Below are 18,892 nucleotides of genomic sequence, written 5' to 3'. Positions count from 1 at the left end.
CAATCAATCATCAAAAATATTCCTACAAAGAAAAGTTCATGGCCAGATGGCTTCACAGGGGATTTTATCAAACTTTCCAAAAAGAACACCAATCCTGACCAAACTTTTCCAAAAAAATTGAGGAAGAAGGAACACTTTCTAACTCATTTTATGAAACAAATATCCTTTTAATACCAAAACCAGATAAAGATGCTCTAAGAGGGGAAAACTATAAAAGAATTATACACCACAGCCAAATGGGGTTAATACCAGGAATGCAATAATGGTTCAACCCAAGAAAATCAATTAATATAATCCAGCACATTAATAAATTGAAAGGGAACAATCACATGATCATTTTGATTGATTCTGAAAAAGTATTTGACAAAATTCAACATCATTTTCTGATAAAAATGCTCCAAAAGATAGGAATCAAGGGTAACTACCTCAATATGATGAAAGAAATATATGAAAAACTGATAGCCAGCATTGTGCTCAATGGAAAGAGACTGAAATCATTTAACATCATGGAACTTTTGCTTCCCCATTTGTACCATGAATGAAGTAAGGATGCCCACTGTCATCACTATTATTCAACATTGTGCTTGAAGTTCTAGTAAGGGCAATCAGGCAGGACAAAGAAACAAAAGGCATCCAAATTGGGAAGGAAGAAGTAAAACTTTCATTATTTACAAATAACATAATACTATACTTGGAAGATCCCGAGAAATCTATAGCAAATTTACTTGAGCCAAGAAACAAATTCAGCAAGGTGGTGAGATATAGAAAAAAAAGTTGAGAGAGGTGGGACTCTTAGGTAAGTGACTTAGAGGATTAGTTTTATCTTTCAGGGCTTTGTTTCTGACTCTGAAGTGAATGAATTGCTATTTGTATGGAGACAAGATGATAAGAACACATGAACTTAAAATTCTTTAAAAGTATTTGTACAAAGCAGCAGAAAGTACATGTTTTCCATTATCCAGTACTGTGAGTATCTGTTCATCATTAGAAACATTGCTGTTGGTCCTTTAATGTTTTTCTTTCATATAATTGAATTACCTCTTTGGAATTTGACCTGGTTGATTAATCCCATGGAAAAACAATAGTCAATAGAACTGGAACTGAACTGAATTCATTTTCAGTTGCCTTTCTCAGAACCCAGAGATTGAAGTTTGTTTTGTGGTATTTTCTTTCTCCTACACAGTCATTCTTCTGAGAAACCTGATCATCAGGATAACAGCTTGTACTGGTAACATTTTCAAGACCTGAGGTAGTCCACAAAAGTGGCTCTATCAGGTATAGGGACTGACAGGTCCTGCCTTTTAGGCAGAAAAGCAGATTGATCACCAACTAAACCTGGTCAAGTACCTTTCAGACAGAAGAAAAGCTGAAGGAGAAACCTCAATAGTTACATACACTCTGGTTTAGGAAGACAACATAACTTGTCAAGTTGTTGAGTGTCTTGTGTGTGAAAAAGTGTGAATGAGACCTGGCTCGGTCTTGAGGCTTTGGCATTGTGTCACTCATGAGTGAATTTTGTGTCCCAATCTATAGTTCTGTAGGTCTTCATACAGCTTGAAAAGTGGCCTTCTCAACAAGAGAGTCTGGGTTGGGAGTTTATACCAACCCATTTCATGCTAAGAGTGCCCTAAATTACCATGGAGGATGCAGTCAGAGACAGGCAAAATGATTGTCTTTTGCTTATTCTACTCTTTTGTTGTCTGGTGCCCTGGGAGGAGCACTGAGGGTGGTATTGAAAGCAAAATCCCCTTAGCCTGCCTTCTTAAGAATTTTTTTAAAAAGGTTTCCTGGAGATTATAGAGTGAATCTTAAGCCCCAAGAGTTGTACAAATTTTGCCAATTGGACTGGCCCACTCTTGAAGTTGGATGGCCATCTGAGGGGTCATTCAACCTCCACCTGATCTGAGCAGTCTGGCAAGTTGTCATAGGGCAGCCTAGCCACCCTAACCGCTTCCTGTATGTTGATTCCTGGCTCCAATTCATTTGAAATTCACCACCATGGCTAAAAGTGTGCATTAAAATCCATGCAAAAGTCCGGTTAGCCCATGCTGACATAGGCATTTCACTCCCTAGAGTGGCTGCTGTGAAGCAATTAGCTCAAGCCACCATTAAACTTCCAATCCTGGAGAATACCCTGCAGCTGACAGAAAAAAAACTCTTCCCACCCTTAAGCCACCAAGATAAAGGAACAAAGGGGCCACCCTCCCCCACAGTTGACAGAGACTTTTTACCCCACCCTTCCTAAATCCTCCTGTCCTCCTTGTTGCTGACAAAGATCTATTATCCCCACCTTGCTCAGCTCCAGCTCCCCAACCCCTGCCTGAAGCACTGGCTGTGCTTCTAGAAGCACTATCATCTCCCCTGATGCCCTCTACTGGAAACTCCACCTCATCAGGGACTCCTCCCAGTTCTCGGCTATTATTTCCCATCACTCCTGGTCCCAGTCTGCCTGGACCCCCCTCCAGAAATCCCAAAAACCTGGAACCTCTGATCCTGAGTTGGCAAAACCTACAAAACCTCAAGAGCTCTGCAACTGCCCCTGTAAGAAACTCTAGGGCCAGTTTACTATGATCCAAACAGCCAGTTTCAGGGATAACAGCAAATATTCATCTACCAGCCTTTTTCAACCACTGACCTCATAAACTGTGAAAAACGTGCTCCTTCCTACACTGAGAAGGCTCAGGCTATGATTGACTTGCTCCAGTCAATTATACAGACCTATTTGACAATGTGGCAAGATTGCCATCAGTTCTGCATCACCCTCTTTAAGACAGAAGAGCAGAGATGATTTCATAAGCCACCCTGAAGTGTTTGAAAGAAAATGCTCCTCTAGGGCAATGAATACATCCCGATATGCTCAAAACTCCTTCCCAGATGTTGACTCAGGATGGGTCACAAACACCGAAGCTGACAAAAACAATTTAAACCTCTACCAAACTCGACTCATTCAAGGCATGCAAAAGGGGGCAAGAAAGACAGTCAATATGTGAAAAACCACTGAAGTCCTGCAAAGGGTAGATTAAGCCCCTAGCCAGTTCCACAAGCACCTCTTGAAGCCTTTAGAGTGTATATTCCTTTTGATCCCGAGGTACCAGAAAACCAGAAATTTCTTAACTCTGAATTCATTGGGCAAGCCCAACCCATTATCCAGAGAAAGCTGCAGAAATTAAAAGGTTTTCTTTAGTGAATATATCCAAGCTCCTTGTGGTGGCTACCAAAGTTTACATGAACCAAGACCAGGAGGCATGGAGAGAAGCAGACTGCTGACTAAAGATAAAAGCAGACCTGCTTGCTACAGTGCTCATGCAGGGCACTAGAAAGACCCCATTCTCAAAACTCAGAACCTTCAAGTGACCAGAGCCAGGAAATAAAACACACTTATTGGGGGCTGTCTGGAGAAGGTAGAACATCTCCACTGGGAGGGAACCTGTGTGTTTACTGTTAAGAAGAAGGACACTAGAAGCAGAATACCTCAACAAAAGGTGGGAAAGGGGTGACAAAATACCCAATAGCCATGAAGAACCCAGAGTTACTGATTTTTGTAGGTACAGCAGGCCTTGAAGATAACTCAGACTGAAACAGACTGAACCCCTTCACACTTGGCCCCAGGGAACCCATGGTCATGATGACAGTAGGGGAACAAAAGTTGGATTTCATGGTAGACACAAGTGCAGAACATTCTGATGTCATGCAACAAATTGGGCCAAAAACTAAAAGGATCCCCTTGTGTCTTGGCTCAGCATCCCTTCTTAACAGCCCATAAATGTCTGTTGAGATCCCATGAAGTTTCCCATTAATTTCTTTACCTTCCTTACTGCCTGGTACCCCTACTGGGCTGAAATCTCCTGACAAACCTCCAGGCTCAAATAAACTTCAGTGCAGAAGTGGAATATCTCCTGATGCTAAAGAACCCAGAAAAAGTGATCATGGTGACGCTGACAGCCTCCCAGATGGAAAAGTGGCACCTCTTTGTTGCCAAGTAAGACTGAAACAGACCTGACTATCACAGGTGCAGGAGTTGATCCTTCTGTTTGGGCAGAAAATAGCCCATCAGGGCTAGCAATGAACACCCCCTCCAGTCCTCATGGAACTCCACCTGGGAGTTGCCTCTGTGCATCTTAAACAATATCCAGTCCCCTGAGAAACCCAGGTATAAATTCAGGTACACATCAATTGCTTACTTGTCCATGGTGTACTGCAGGAATGTCAGTCTCCATGGAACACCTCTCTGTCACCAGTATGAAAACCCGGTACCAATTATCACTGCCCCATTTAAGACTTGCAGGTAAGGTAAAGTGACTGTTACCTTACATCCCATAGTGCCAAATCCTTATTCCTTCTTGAGCTTAATTCCTGCAACAGCATCATTTTTCTCATGCCTTGACCTAAAAGACAATTTTTTCCTGCATTTGTCTGGCACTGGTCAGTCAACCCATTTTTGCCTTTGAATGGGAACATCTGCACATTGGAAGAAAATGATTCACATGGATGTGCCTGCCTTGAGGGTTCAAAAATTCTCCCACTATATTTAGCCAAACCCTATGGAAGGACTTGCAAGAATTTCAATGCAAAAAATATAATAATGCTTTGTTCCATTATTTGCATAATCTATTCTTAGCCAGCACAACCTCACAGGACTATCTAGAAGGTACAAAGTCACTCCTGGCTCACCTGAATCAAAGAGGCTACAAGGTCTCTGGAAAAAAAAGGCCCAAATTTGCAAAATACAAAAAGTAAAATTCCTTGGATTTCACATCACCCAAGGCACCCAGCACCTGAAGTTAAAAGAAAACAGACCATTTGTCAAAAGCCTACACCCACATCTCTGAAACAAGTCCATAAATTCCTACAGGACTACAGGTTTCTGCTGCATTTGGATCCCTGACTTCACTGCAATCACTAAGCCTCTGTATGAGACAATGTGAGGAGCTGAAAATTTACCCCTGCCTTGGGAGATGAACAGCAGAGAGCCTTTGAAACTCTAAGGAAGGTAGTACTGCTCTTCCTGCTGAATGGAAGGTGAAAATTCAAAAATGGTCAATTAGCAATCCCAGAAACACGTAACCCAGCAGTGGTCTCACAAGTTCATGAAAATAGTCACTATTGTAAAACAGCCCTGGAGCAGTTTCTTTAACCATACTTTTACATTTCTCAGCTGCATCAACTTTGCCCGCTAAATGTGCAACTTTTGCTCAAAACAACCACCAAGAAGGGCCAAAATCCCCCACTCGGGGGGGGGCATTTGTCATGGAACAAATGCCATTCAACAGCACCCAGGTAAACTTCACAGAGCTTCTCTGGGCAGGGGCTACCACTACTTACTAGTAGACATCTATACGTTCTTAGGATGGGTGGAAGCCATTCTGACTTGCTCAGAAAAGTCCCAGAAAGTACCTTGGTTCTTGTGTAAAGAAACCATCCCATGGTATGACCAGCCAAGGTCCATAGGCTCTGACATTGCACCAGCATTTGTGGCCCAAATTATACAAAATCTCAATAAAACACTCCTCATAAAGTGGAACCTCCACACAGCATATAAGCTTCAGAGTTCAGGGAAAGTGGAATGAATGAATGGCACCCTGAAATCACATCTGAAGAAACTGTCAGGAAGCCAATTTAAAATGAATTAATATTCTCCCCATAACTTTGTTAAGAGTAAGATGTAGTCCCACAAAACAGACTGGATTTTCCCCTTTTGAAAATTTGTTTGGATGGTCTCCAAACACTGATTTAAAAAATCCAAGGAAATATTGTACAATTCAGAGGACTAACTTTAGGAAAGCAACTGCAGGGCCATTCTGTCTGAACTGCACAGCTCAGCAAATGAAAGATTCCCACTACAATTAACATTCCCTGTTCAGTCATTTACCCCAGGATCATTTGTCTGGGTAAAAGATTAAAAAAATCAAGTATAAATACCCACGTAGTTAGAGTCCTATAGGGTCCTTCTTTCTACCCCATAGTTGTTAAAGTTGCCAAGATTGTCCCTTGGATCCACCACCCCAGTTGAAACCTGGAAATGGCTCAACCTCATTGTCAAAGTACCAGACAAACCCAGAAACTCTGCTGCATCTGATGCTGCATAAAAAAACCACCTTCCCTGCCCCAGTCACTCTGTAACTGGCTGAGTCTATGCAAGGCTGAAGCTTGAGGAAATTATCAGACTCTGAGCCTTGCTTCAGTCACTCCAAAACTGACTGATCCACTCATGGCCAAAAATTAAGGAATCAACATATGGGCACCCCAGCTTGCCAGATTTGTGGCCTGACTTTCCTTATCCTCATCTCTGTGTTTGTTTTTCATTTGGCTGTATTAGCTCTCCTAGAAGTAGGCCACCTACAATTCTTTCTGGAAACTAATTTTACTTTAATTTGGTGTCTTTATTCATATCCAGATAACTTCTCCTTTCCTATATAAGTTGTAAGATGCTGTTTTTGTCCCCAATTTACATGTTAAAATGCATCATTCAGCTCCAGACAGCAGTTAAACTAATCACAAATGAAATGGCCTATACTTTAAATGTGTTGGCACAGCAACAAACCAAATTTAGAACAGCCATCTATCAGAATCAACTGGCTCTTGATTACCTGTTAACAAAATAAGGTGGAATATGTGGAAATTTCAACCTTCCCAACTGTTACCTGCAGTTAAATGACCAAGGAAAGGTAATAAAGGAAATCACCAATCACATAAAAACCCTATGTTCAAATTCAGACCTGGAATGTCTAGAACCAAAAAAAAATCTGTTTGGGGGATAGTTTTCAGTCTTTGGTGGGTTCAAAACTCTGATTGGAAGTGTTTTAGTGCTGCTTAGTATATGTCTTATCCTCCCCTGCCTCTTCTCTTGTTTACTAAAAAATATAAGTCACACTAGAGAAGCCTTAGTAGACAGGAAAACTGCCTCCCACCTACTTCATCTCAGTGGCCTGTGCCCCTTGAACCATCATAAACATGAATTAGTGTCCACAAGTGAAAATGGTGCAACATCTATGGAATAAAATGTGATGAATGATATCATCAAAGGGGGAAATGAAGTAGTTCATAAGAGTGGCTCAAGTATTATTGCTGTATTTCCTTACTATAACTGCCTTTATGAATTTGTGTACTCTCAAGAATGTGTAAAAACATGCTTTCTGAAAGAGATAGTGAAACAAAACATCTTCTGTATCTGCTAGGCATGCCCAGGCCCACCTGCATTCCAGAAAAAAGAAATCAGCTATGACCAGAGTTTGTAGCATCGTCTTTATCCACTCCCATAATAACTTCTACCCTATTTACTTCTTTATATAATCTGGAGACAAAGGATATTCAGGGCTCAGACTTTGGACAGAAATCTTTTACACCCATGGACAATAAAAAGCTTGTCCACTTCTCAAAAGCTCTGGTGCTTTCCTGTGTGGTGTTCCCTGCTTCAGACCCATATGCATTTTTTCTCAACTATTTGTCTTTTGTGGGCATTTGTTACTCCTTGATGACTGTTTTCAAGATGATTATGGACCAACAGTAATGCCATCACCTATGTGGGGTATATGCTGCACCTCTGTGGGGGTACATTTCTTTGCTTGTACTGAGATATTCATTCTTACTGGAGTGACCTATGATTGCTGTGTGGCCATCTGTAAACCCCTACACTATATGACCATCATGGACAGGAACAGATGTGATAATAACAGTTGTTTGGAACCTGGATAGGTGGGTTCTTACATTCCATTATCCAGGTGGCTCTAGTGGTCCAGCTACCCTTTTGTGGATCCAATGAGATTGACCACCACTTTTGTAGTGCTCACCCTGTTCTGAAACTTGCCTGCATACACACATAGGTTGCTGGTGTTGCCATGACAGCCAACAGTGGGACCATTGCTCTGGGGAGTTTTGTTATCTGGCTAGTCTCCTATACTGTCATCCTGATGTCCCTGAGAAAGCAGACAGCATAGGGCAGGCACAAAATCTACCTGTGACTTCCACATTGCTGTGGTTATCATCTATTGCTTTTCATGTGTTTTCATGCACCTGTGCCTAGGTACTCCCTTTGTAGAAGATAAAATGGTTGCTGTCTTTTACACCATTATCAACCCCACATTGAACCCCTGATTTATACACTGAGAGATGCATAACTATAGAATCCAATGAAAAAAATGTTGGGTAAGAAATTTTTCTAGCAGGTTAATAGCAAATAGTTGGGAGTGGTGATATTGTAAACTGATGACCTTGAATTTTCTTTGCCTTGGTTAACTCATCTGCACAATGAAGGCAATAACAGCAACCTCACAGGGCCCTTGGAAGGAACAATGAGACAATAATCCATTTTACAAATGTAAATAATGTTTATCATCATTGTAATTGCATTGATTCTACTATTTAATAATCAAACAATTTTCTGAAATATCCAGGACAGAGACATTTTATTAAAATAGTAATTCATCAGGACCTTATTCAGCATCATTGTTTTTTCCTTCCCATTCTGGCCTGTTTACCATTTTCTTTAAAGAGTCAAAGTCTGCTGTGAAGTATTTAAGGCTGCTTTCTAGCATTTATAACCATGATTGGGATATTTTAAGCACTCAGTTTGTGTATGTTGCCAGAAAGAAAGAATACATAAAAACTAGTGGATCTGAACTAAACCTTTCTGATATAAGTGCTTTCAAACAGAGATTCTGGCAGAAAATAAAATCTACTAAGCTTGAAATGAGAATGGAAGAGTGAGACGATTGTAAAAGAGGAGAAATAAGTATGAAAGACCAAAGACTTGTTATTCTCTGATCTTTGCAAAGTCATTTTGTTTCTCTCAGACTTGTCTTTGCCCACACAAGGATGCTGGATAAGTTTGCCTTGAAGATCTCTCTTTTAATTATAACTCTTATGACTATGCTTCTACTAATTGGACTCTAAACTTTACCTGTACTTTGAAGCCAGAGTCCCTTTAAATATAAAGTGATTAACTGGAAAAATTGAAGAAACTGAATAAAAACTGTCACCTGTGAAGGATAGGTGGCTGCAACTCAAATCAGCAGGGTAAATATATTTCACTGTAATGCATGATTGGGAAACTCTATGCCCTCCAATGCTTGAACCAAACAGCTTTAATGAATACAGTGAGCCATTTCTCACTGCTTTCTTGACTTCCCTAACAGAAATCCAGCAGTGAATTCCAGAGAGACTTATTCTGGAAACAAATTTATGCCTTTCTCATGTGAACTCACACTTGCCTCATAGATACGTCTTTCTTTCACCAGGAGACAAAATCTGAACTTAGGTCCTATAGCAGGTGAACGTACTACTGCAACCCTTCTTCCATTGTCCCATTGCCTTTCCATACATCACATTATCCAGTTACTATGCAAGTGTTTATGATTGTGGTGTTAGTGTGGACACATCTGTGTGTGTGTGTGTGTGTGTGTGTGTAAACTTTACTCAGGTTGAGAGTTATGCATAGTTAAGCATTTTAAAACCTGCTTGCTGATGTTGCCTCAAAAGCAGAATAAAAGATTGGAAAGCTCAAAAGCAGAAATATGTCTGGGATAGAAGGTATAACCAAGAAGTCAAGATCCTTTGCCCTGGAATCACACAATTAATGATTATTGTCCCAACATGGGCACATACTGGTGGCTCTGGGCCTCCATTTCCTCAATTTTAAAATGAAGACTTGATTAGTGCCTCTCAAGCTTGGTGGTGGTTGGAGTCACCTTGAGAATGCTTTTTTTTTAACCAAAAACAGAACCTAGTCCAAGTTATTCTGATTTAGTAGCAAGGGTTAAGAAATAAATGTAAATCTGTATATTATCTGTTATGATTTTTATGCAGCCAGTAGTTACTGCTCAGGAAACTTGGACTTGACATCACAAGGGAAAGACTTTGCTCTCCTTAGAGTTTATGATGTCTGTGAGTCAATAGAATCCATAGATCCTTACTTTGGATATGTATCCCCACCTTCTCTGCCTTCTAACAAAAAGAGACCTGAAATTGATTTGACCCAGAAAACAAAATTGAATACATGTTACAGAATACTGTTTCCTTATGCTTTTACACTAAAATGTTTGAAAATAATGGGTTATCATTACTGATCTTGCAAGTCTGAGGTCCTTAAGAAAGTAAAAGCTAGCAGGTTCATGGTTCTCAAAAGCATGTGAAAGGGGAGCATGTGAAATCATACTCAAGTTTCCATTAGTGACTTTATAAACTTTTTATCACTCACAAAAGTTTCTCAGAGTCAAGTCTCATCAGAGAAACTTAGAGATTTGTCTCTTGGTTCTTCATAAGGAGAACTACAATGATGAGAACTCAGACTCTCCCAGTTTCTGGGGAGGAAGTTGAGTCAACAAGAGAAATTTATTTCATAGCTGTATTATTACAACATTGTCTGCCAGGGATGTGACTTTGCAAAGCATATACCTTCATAAATGAAAATAAAGGACATCACTTCACATTTTCCAGATGAAGAAATTTATTTCATAATGCAAAACAATGAAAAGATGCTGCCCTGTATCTTCTAACTAGTGGCTATTCTTCTGTCATGTGGAGTATAAAATATTTTAAACACTTTTCCCTGAAATGCTCAATTACAAGTGTTATAGGTAGATTTCATATTCCATCACATGGAATACTTTTATTCATTTAAACATATCGAGGAGATAGATATTGCTCATGTGTCAGTGTCACTAGAAGTACACAATTTTTGTAGTGCACAAGTGGGCATGTCTCATTTTTTCAATGTTCTGAAATGTCCAGTTGTTGCATGGCAACCAGCTTTCAATACATATGACCCACAAATAGCAAGATATGACTGCTTTTTTATGCATAAGAAAAGTGAGCATTACATGGACTATATCTGAATCCAAACTGTGGACTGTTGATTAACTATAGCCATGCCCAGTTTGGATCAGGTGAACCCCCACTAACCCACAGGCACAATTAAAGCAAGAATTAAATACTGATGGAATAAGTCATGAGTTTCAGGATGTGTAATTATACAGTATTATTGAGTGGAATGATTCCAGAATGGCATGGTCAAACTTTGGAAGATGGGATTTTGAGGTGTGTTCTTGAATATATAAAGTCTCCAATATATTTAATGTGAGTTACTTCACAAAGAACATTTAGGAAAGTGCAAGTTGGAGAGAATGGACATGAAGGATAGCACATTAGTTTGACTATACACTTAAAGGCAAAATTCTAAATATCACAGGGTGCAGTGAGCCTCTCTTCAGCTTTTTCATCCATGGATAACATATGGGAAGACATGGGCATAATATTAACCATGCTCGGATAGATTCCCTTTCACCTCTCCTTTGTTAATATGTTACAGGAAGAGTGTGAAAAAATACAAGTACAAACTAGATTCAAACAGATTCCTGAAAGGTTTGTCTCCTATTCAGAGAAATAAAATAGGGAATTTTTCACAATCAGCTAATTTATTTCATTACTGGAAAATGTGGCTTTCATATTTATCAACAACAGACTTCTTAAAATAAATGTCAAATTTAAACACTTTCCCATCTAGCTCTAGACATCTCTGTTGATCTTCACCTTCTTGAATTAAATAATCTCATCAGGAGTTTTTCACAAACAATGAATTTAATTACACTAATTCAGGAGGTTTTCACCACAAAACCAATGTCAAAACTAGAGTCTGACCTGATTCTTAATTTTCTTACTTGTCTCATTTTCAGTATACTTCATTACTTACGTGCCTCCCTCTGGGTTCTAAGTTGTCTGGTTTTTCAAACAGTATATTGTAGACATTTAGAAAAGGAAAAACTGCTGAACCCTTCATCACCTAGAGTAATTTCTACAAATCCATTCCTGACCTTAAACGTGGCTGCATGTTACACATGGAACAATAATGCATTAAATACATAGAATCCATTTTCTTAATGGAAGCTGTGGTGTGGAGAAAGAAGCATCAGAGTGTATCAGTTGTAGTTATCTCACATTTGCAAGCTTGGTGACCTTTTACCAATTTTCGGGTCCTCAATTTAATGTCTCCCCAAGTGTGGTGGGAGCAGGTGACACTGGAAGATCTTGGAGGTCTCTTCTATTTCACACAGCTTGAGGATTCCTCATAGACCAAAAGTTATTTTGGCCTAGGTCCCAGTTTCAGTCAATTTATTAGTCCAATATTATTTATTTCTCCCAAGTATAAGAGTCTTCCTGAGTGGGAAGAAAAGCAGTTTTACATAGTTTAAACAGTGAAAGTAAACCTCAAATGATGCAACTTGTATTATGGGTGATGAACATTAACAAATTGCACCCAGGAACACCTGTTTCTTTAGCTATGTATCTTCATAAGTTCAAGGTTTTTCAAATGGTGGGAGATTCTCCATGCTGAATGATTCCAAGGATTGTCAACTGTATAGTCATGAAGATATTTTAAGTGAGGTTACAATACAGCCATAAAAATATATTTACAGGACTGAAGGAAGTTCATCATAAATCTTGAAATTTCCAGTTATTGGACTGTACCACTGATTTGTTACAGAGTGTTCTTTACCACATGCACACATTCATATCTTCCAATCTTATAGTCTGAATCATATACTTTAATTGCATTGCATTATATGCAAACATAATTTGTTTAATGAAAATAATTAAAATATACAATAATGCTGGCAATGTTCTGAGGCATTGCTTTATTATTATCATCATTATTATTATCATAATAATGGAAACCTCAAAAATTGGAAGTTGCCTTAGGGCCTCCTTTAATATGAGAAGTCCTTTCTATTTCCTAATGCAGGGCATGACTGCCAAACTATGCAGTTGTTAAAATTTGTCATTATAAAAGTTCATTGTTTTAGGGTGGTGCAACAGTGACTCAGCAGGCAGAGCTCTCACCTGCCATACTGGAAACACTGGGTTTGATTCCCGATGCCTGCTCATGCAAAAAACAAACAAACAAAAACTAAGTTCATGGTTTTAATTTGTTAAAACTGTCAAAATACAGTATACCACATGATGGGCTGGCTTTTAGCAATGGGGACTCATTAGCTTTTAAACTTACAATACTGAGGTCATGAAAATGTCCACATCAAAGCATCACCAGGACTATACCTGAACTCCTCTGTCAGATGGCAAGACATATGGCAGCATATGCTGGTCTCTCTCCCTCTTCTGGGCTTCATTGCTTTCAGCTTCTTACTTGAGAGTCTTCCTCTCTGACTCTGGTGCTTCCTCTCTTAGATTCTCTGTCTTTATCTCTGTTTTCATCTTTGTGTAGAGGAGTCCAGGAAAAGGATTAAGACTTACCTTGAATGAGGTGTGTCAAATCTTTGGTTAAGGTCCTACTCACGAAAATGGGTCCACACCCACAGGAGTAGTTTAAATTTAAGAACATAATTTTCTGAGGTCCATAAAACCTCCAAATTGTCACATGCATTAATGTCCACCATGTGTGGGATCAATTAAGGACAAAATACATTCCCAAACTTCAGAACTGGAAAGCATGAGATCATTTGATCTGTTGCCTCTGTACACAGGTTCAGAGATGTAAAAAGGAACAGAAAGAGAGTGGGAGGCAGGTCTTCTCTGCTTGTAGTTCATGACTTTAGGTGACAGTACACCACCTTTCCTTACCAGCTGTATTTGCTGACATTAGTGAGGTGTGACAAGGGCTCAAACCCAGGGGCCTCATTTCTCTTCAAACAGCTTGTATCGGCACCACACTTTCCTCATGGCATTCTTCATATCAGCATTTCTCAGTGTGTAGATGAGGGGGTTGAACAAGGGGGCAATCACGGTGTAAAACAAAGCAAACACCTTGTCATTACTGACAGAATCAACCGTGGGGACATAGGTGAAGATAAGGGGCAAGAAAAACATGAGCACCACGGTAATGTGTGAGCCACAGGTGGAGAGGGCTTTGCGGCGGCTGTCAGATGAGTGGATGGACAGGATGGACAGGATGATGATGTAGGAAATCACTAAGGCAATGAAGGTCAAAATGGACAAGACTCCTGTGGTGGTTATAATTGCAATAACCAACAGACTGGTGTCGGAGCAGGCCAGTTTTAGCAAGGGAAATACATCGCAGAAATAGTGGTCCACTTGATTTGGGCCACAGAAGGGAAGTCCTATGATAATCAATACCTGCATGATTGAATGGATAAATGCTCCAATGCAGGAGGCCATCACCAGGACATAGCACACCCGTCTGCTCATGATGATCATATAATGAAGGGGTCTGCAGATGGCTGCATAGCGGTCATAAGCCATAGCCACCAAGATGAAAATCTCAGTGGCACCAAAGAAGTGAGCAAAAAACATCTGGGCCATGCAGCTGCTGTAGGATATGGTCTTCCACTGAACCAGTAAGTCTGTGATCAGTTTGGGGGCCACCGTTGAGGTGAAGCAGACATCCATGAAAGACAGAATACTGAGGAAAAAATACATGGGTTGCTCACTGAGATGGCTGCCTCTTATGGTGAGCAAAATGAGCAGGTTTCCAAAGAGAATTGCAATATAGCAAAGTGAGAACAGCACAAAGCAGGTAGCCTTCACATCTTCATCACTAAACAGGCCTAAGAGGATAAATTCTGTGATGTTTCCATGTCCCATGGTTTCTGTGGAGTTGATAACTTAAAAGGGGAGATTAATGTACATGAAATGCTGGAAATTTTGAATTTGTTAATTAATCAATTAATTAATTAATTTTGCATGGGCAGGCACTGGGGATCGAGTCCGGGTCTCTGGCATGACAGGCACAAACTCTGCCTGCTGAACCACCATAGCCTGCCCTGTTAATCTATTTTTAAAATCATTCAGTCATTCAATAAATATGCACTGGCTTTTATTTTGACTTATTCACTGTACTTTTTGGTAGGGGTTCAGAAATAAACAAATATATAGACTCTCCACCCACATGTACATTGTATTTTATTGGTGTGGTTAGATAATATCAATAGTAGTTCAAATAATTGCAATTATAATTAATGTCATGCTTACCACAAATAACAAAGTGAATGCTAAAAGATGAAATATTTTAAAGTCAATTTTGTGATGTAATTCTATATTATGTCCTAAGAAAGATTTTTAAATTCCAGGCTTCTATAAAAGAACAACAATATTATTCTTCTAAGCCAGAAAAGACACTGTGCTAAACCCTGAAAGTTTAGTAATGTTATTAGACTTCAATGGACTCACTATTTTAAGTATTGAACTCCTGGGTCACAATCTCAGAAGGAGACATCAGAACCTCTTCACAGCATTAAAAATAAATGGGGGGGGGGGGGGAAGAAAGCAAAAAATAGATCTTTTGGGAAAAGGATTCCTCCACTGTTTGGACTTCAAGTTCAGTTATGGCTTCTTAGAATGTACCTCATCTTCCAGTTCACTTTCCAGCCTAAACTGGAGCTCTCATCATTGTTTTTTTCTGTTTGTCTACTTTCTGGCACTTCTTCTCATGATAGCAGTATTAGAGAGACGAACTGCACCCAGAGATAATCCTTTACTTGAATCTGTTTCACCACCTTGTATCTTTGAATAGAACCACTGTTCTTCCTTACTAAGGTCATTAATGCAGTTGTGGGGCCTTTCCTACAATGTTCTAGTTAAAAAGGAAAATTTTATTTGGTGCAAATTATTACAATACATCTCTTATTTCCTTTCTGCAATTAGAAGTTATCTGACCTAAAATGTAGAACACTGCTAAATTCAAATCTCAATTTTATAAAAAACTGAACTTTATCCTTTGATTAAAACTCATCAGCCACACTCCCAAAGATTTAAGTCAGCAATTTAACAATGCCATTTACTTTATATGGGTTACTGTGAAATAGTTTTAGAAAAATGAATGTTTGCCCTATGCAGAGCTTTTAAGTATGATTTTAGGGAGTTCATGGACTTGTTACTTGAATTCTATCCATGGATGCCAAGTGAATATACTCTGATTAATTTCTTGTAAAACCTCTGGAAATATCACTATCACATAAGCAAAAGTCCAATTGTAATAGTCCTGAGCTATGGCATAATATTTTCAAATAAAATGCTAAAATTTAAAAATATTAAAAACTTTAAAATCTTTAAGTCTTGTCCTTAATAATGTAATCCATTTCTTGAATTTTCCTAAAGACAAAAACTAGTTTGAACCATGCAAATATATTTATATATACCTTTTATGTTTAAGAGCAATCAACATAATGAATACGTCAGTTATTCCAAAATTAATTCTTATATGCAATAATTAAAAATCAGATATCTGACAAAAAATTCACAACATTTTAAAGCTGATTCAAAATTTCAAGCACAGTCAATATCCAGATTACTTTAGCTAACTTTTAAAAAAAGAGAAATTATGTTAACATACTTTTTCAGATATTGAAGCATATCACAAAACTGTGGCAATTAAATCAATGTTAGAATAGGCAGATTGATAGACTTGGAGGTCATCAATAAACAAACACAAATATACTGGGAAAAATTGACATTTCAAATTGATATGAAATAGTGATTTCAGTAACTGAAATAAAGAAAACAGAAAACTTGATCTCACTAGTTATAAAAAATGTATTCCAGGTTGTTGAAAAATACAAATGTATCAAGTAAAATGAGAAAACTTTTGGAGGAACAATTAGTAGAATGTACTCATATTTTAGGGCATGGAAAATTTAAAGCACATGAATAAAAGTTATAAATAAAAATACAAAACATTTAACAGATCTGTATAACAAAATCAGTATGAGCAAATTATTTAGAAATCACAGAATTGGAGTAAATATTTTTAAATCCTGCAAGTCAATACTGTGAAAAGAAGTAACCCAGTTTTGTTAAAGAATAAAACATTAAAATAAGCAATATACAGAAAGGAAATAAAAATTGTCCAATGCACATATATAGAAAATTTAACCTCTTTAGGTTCAAGGAAATGCAACATAAACACTGAAATATCTTATTGTTTTTCAGTTTCATGAAGTGATATTTTAAACCTGTTCATATAAAATTTTATTGTTGATAAGGGGGATCAGGATGCCATCCAATGAAACTACCCCAGAAAGCATTAAAAGGGATATTCACTGCAGATTTGCTAAATTTTTGAAAATATAAATGATATAAATATCTAATATAATACTAGAATATAAATAACACGTGTAGGATCTTATTATGGAAAATGAGGCAGAAATATAAATGGTGATCTGCCTGGCACATCTAACATGGATAAATCACAAAAACATATTGCTGAGCAAAGACTGTAAGGTATACAAAGATAATCTTAGTATGATAACATGCACACTAAAAAAGTCACACCAAAAGAATGTCATGTAGTTTCTGTGAGTAACTGTGTTCTCATAAGTGAATAGAAAAGATGTGCAAGGGAATAGTTACATTTAGGGAACAAATGGCCAAGGGAATTTTAGTATTATACGCTATTCTGATTTCTTCATGAAAAGGATTGCATTTCAATATTACTCCTGAAATTAAGTTAATTAAAACTGCATTAATTGTTCAATATGACTAGAAAAGATTACAGTATATAATTAATGCAATTAAACAAAATAAAATAGAAACCACAATCAAGTGTCAGAATTCAGTGAACTTTTCCATAACTTGTTTTTCAGTTGTGTTATTAAATGCAGATCTAGGTGTTTTCCCAGCATTATATTCAATGAATATCTGTATTTGAAATCCAGATGAATATAACTAGATAGATGCATTCTTCTCATCCCACAAGAAGATATTTGACATAAAGGATCAAGAAATATCAATAGCTGTATATAGACATTTATGCATATCTGCATACAATTTATATTAATACCTGCATTTCTTTTTACACCTATCTCTAGATTTAGTTTGTGTCAACGTTAAGGATATGACTTTCTTTATACTTAAATAATCCTCATAGGGTTTAAATAAATTCCCAAATTATTCATTAAAACTCATACCTGTTATGTTTGAGTACTGAAAGTTACAATTTGCTCTTTTTCATGGCTCTTATTTGGTGAACTAACATTGGTTCCTATAGTTTAAATAGAAGCAAACAATACATTTCTAACAGGGCAGAGATTCTGAATAATCAAAGTGTGCTACTCAAAAGCTTAATGGACTCTGATATGTGTCACCTGAATAGATAAGTCATCACATTTAAGGCTTCTGATGACCTGATGTGGTTGTTTCTGTGAAAAATTTAACAAAGAAAACATATGTTGGACAGAAGCCTGAAAGACATGTTCAAGACATCAGTGCTCATCCTGCTTCATCACAACCACTAAAACAGAATACAAAAGAAAAATCAAATGCTCAACTCCTGATTTTCAATATCAACTTGATTTACTTAACCAACAAAAATTTATCTTTGGATTCAGGATTCATCCACAAGTATCTACAAGATCACTTGAGTTAGATGTAATGGGTTCAAACATACTTACCTGTTGAATAGTATAGGCAAGTTTCATAAGGCTCTGTGCCTTGCTTTTCTCATCTGCAAAATAGTGATAATAAAAGTACTTACCATAAAGGATTTTTAAAATGAAAGGATCCATATGAAATGTTTTGTTACAGATACATGTATCCAAGACATAGCAGGAATTCACTAAGTATTAGCACTTTTATTATTAATTTAAAAAGGAGTTATATGCTGCACATGTTTCACCACCTGTAATGATAGACAAACTTGAGAAATAAATCTTGGTCAATATTTTAGAATCTCTTTTGTCACTAAAAATTTATGTCTACAGCAATTACAAGGTATTAAAAATTCTGCAGCTTCTCTCTGCTGAAAATACCAAGCCAACTTCCACAAAGTAAGGTGGGCAATGTGAGTTACAATTTCATGGATGAGAAAACTTAAATAAACTTAACACATTTATTTGAAGACCTCCAGAATGTATAAAAAAGAATTTCTCTTTTATAATTAGGAATTGAATCCAGCATTATCAGCAATCATTTAATTCCTATATTTTATTTA

General features: G+C 37.7%; 1 protein-coding gene and 1 pseudogene across 1 annotated transcript; one reads left to right on the top strand and one right to left on the bottom strand.

Moving 5' to 3' along the window:
• Window positions 1-1,110: 1,110 nt before the first annotated feature.
• LOC143675643 (olfactory receptor 4S2-like) lies at window positions 1,111-8,159 on the top strand (annotated as a pseudogene).
• A 5,464-nt stretch (window positions 8,160-13,623) lies between these two features.
• Window positions 13,624-14,550, bottom strand: LOC143676158 (olfactory receptor 4P4-like). The gene has a single exon (XM_077151896.1). It carries the CDS (start codon window positions 14,548-14,550, stop codon window positions 13,624-13,626), a length of 927 nt encoding a protein of 308 aa, XP_077008011.1.
• Between the last annotated feature and the right edge of the window lie 4,342 nt (window positions 14,551-18,892).

The sequence above is a fragment of the Tamandua tetradactyla genome, chromosome 3 (genome assembly GCF_023851605.1).
Source record: "Tamandua tetradactyla isolate mTamTet1 chromosome 3, mTamTet1.pri, whole genome shotgun sequence".
Classification (NCBI taxonomy): Eukaryota; Metazoa; Chordata; class Mammalia; order Pilosa; family Myrmecophagidae; genus Tamandua; species Tamandua tetradactyla.
Note: the sequence above shows the minus strand (reverse complement) of the source record. Positions and strands in the feature narration are given on the sequence as shown.

Coding starts and splice junctions, on each gene's coding strand:
- LOC143676158 (XM_077151896.1), bottom strand. CDS start 14,550: ATGGGACATGGAAACATCACAGAATTTATCCTCTTAGGCCTGTTTAGT.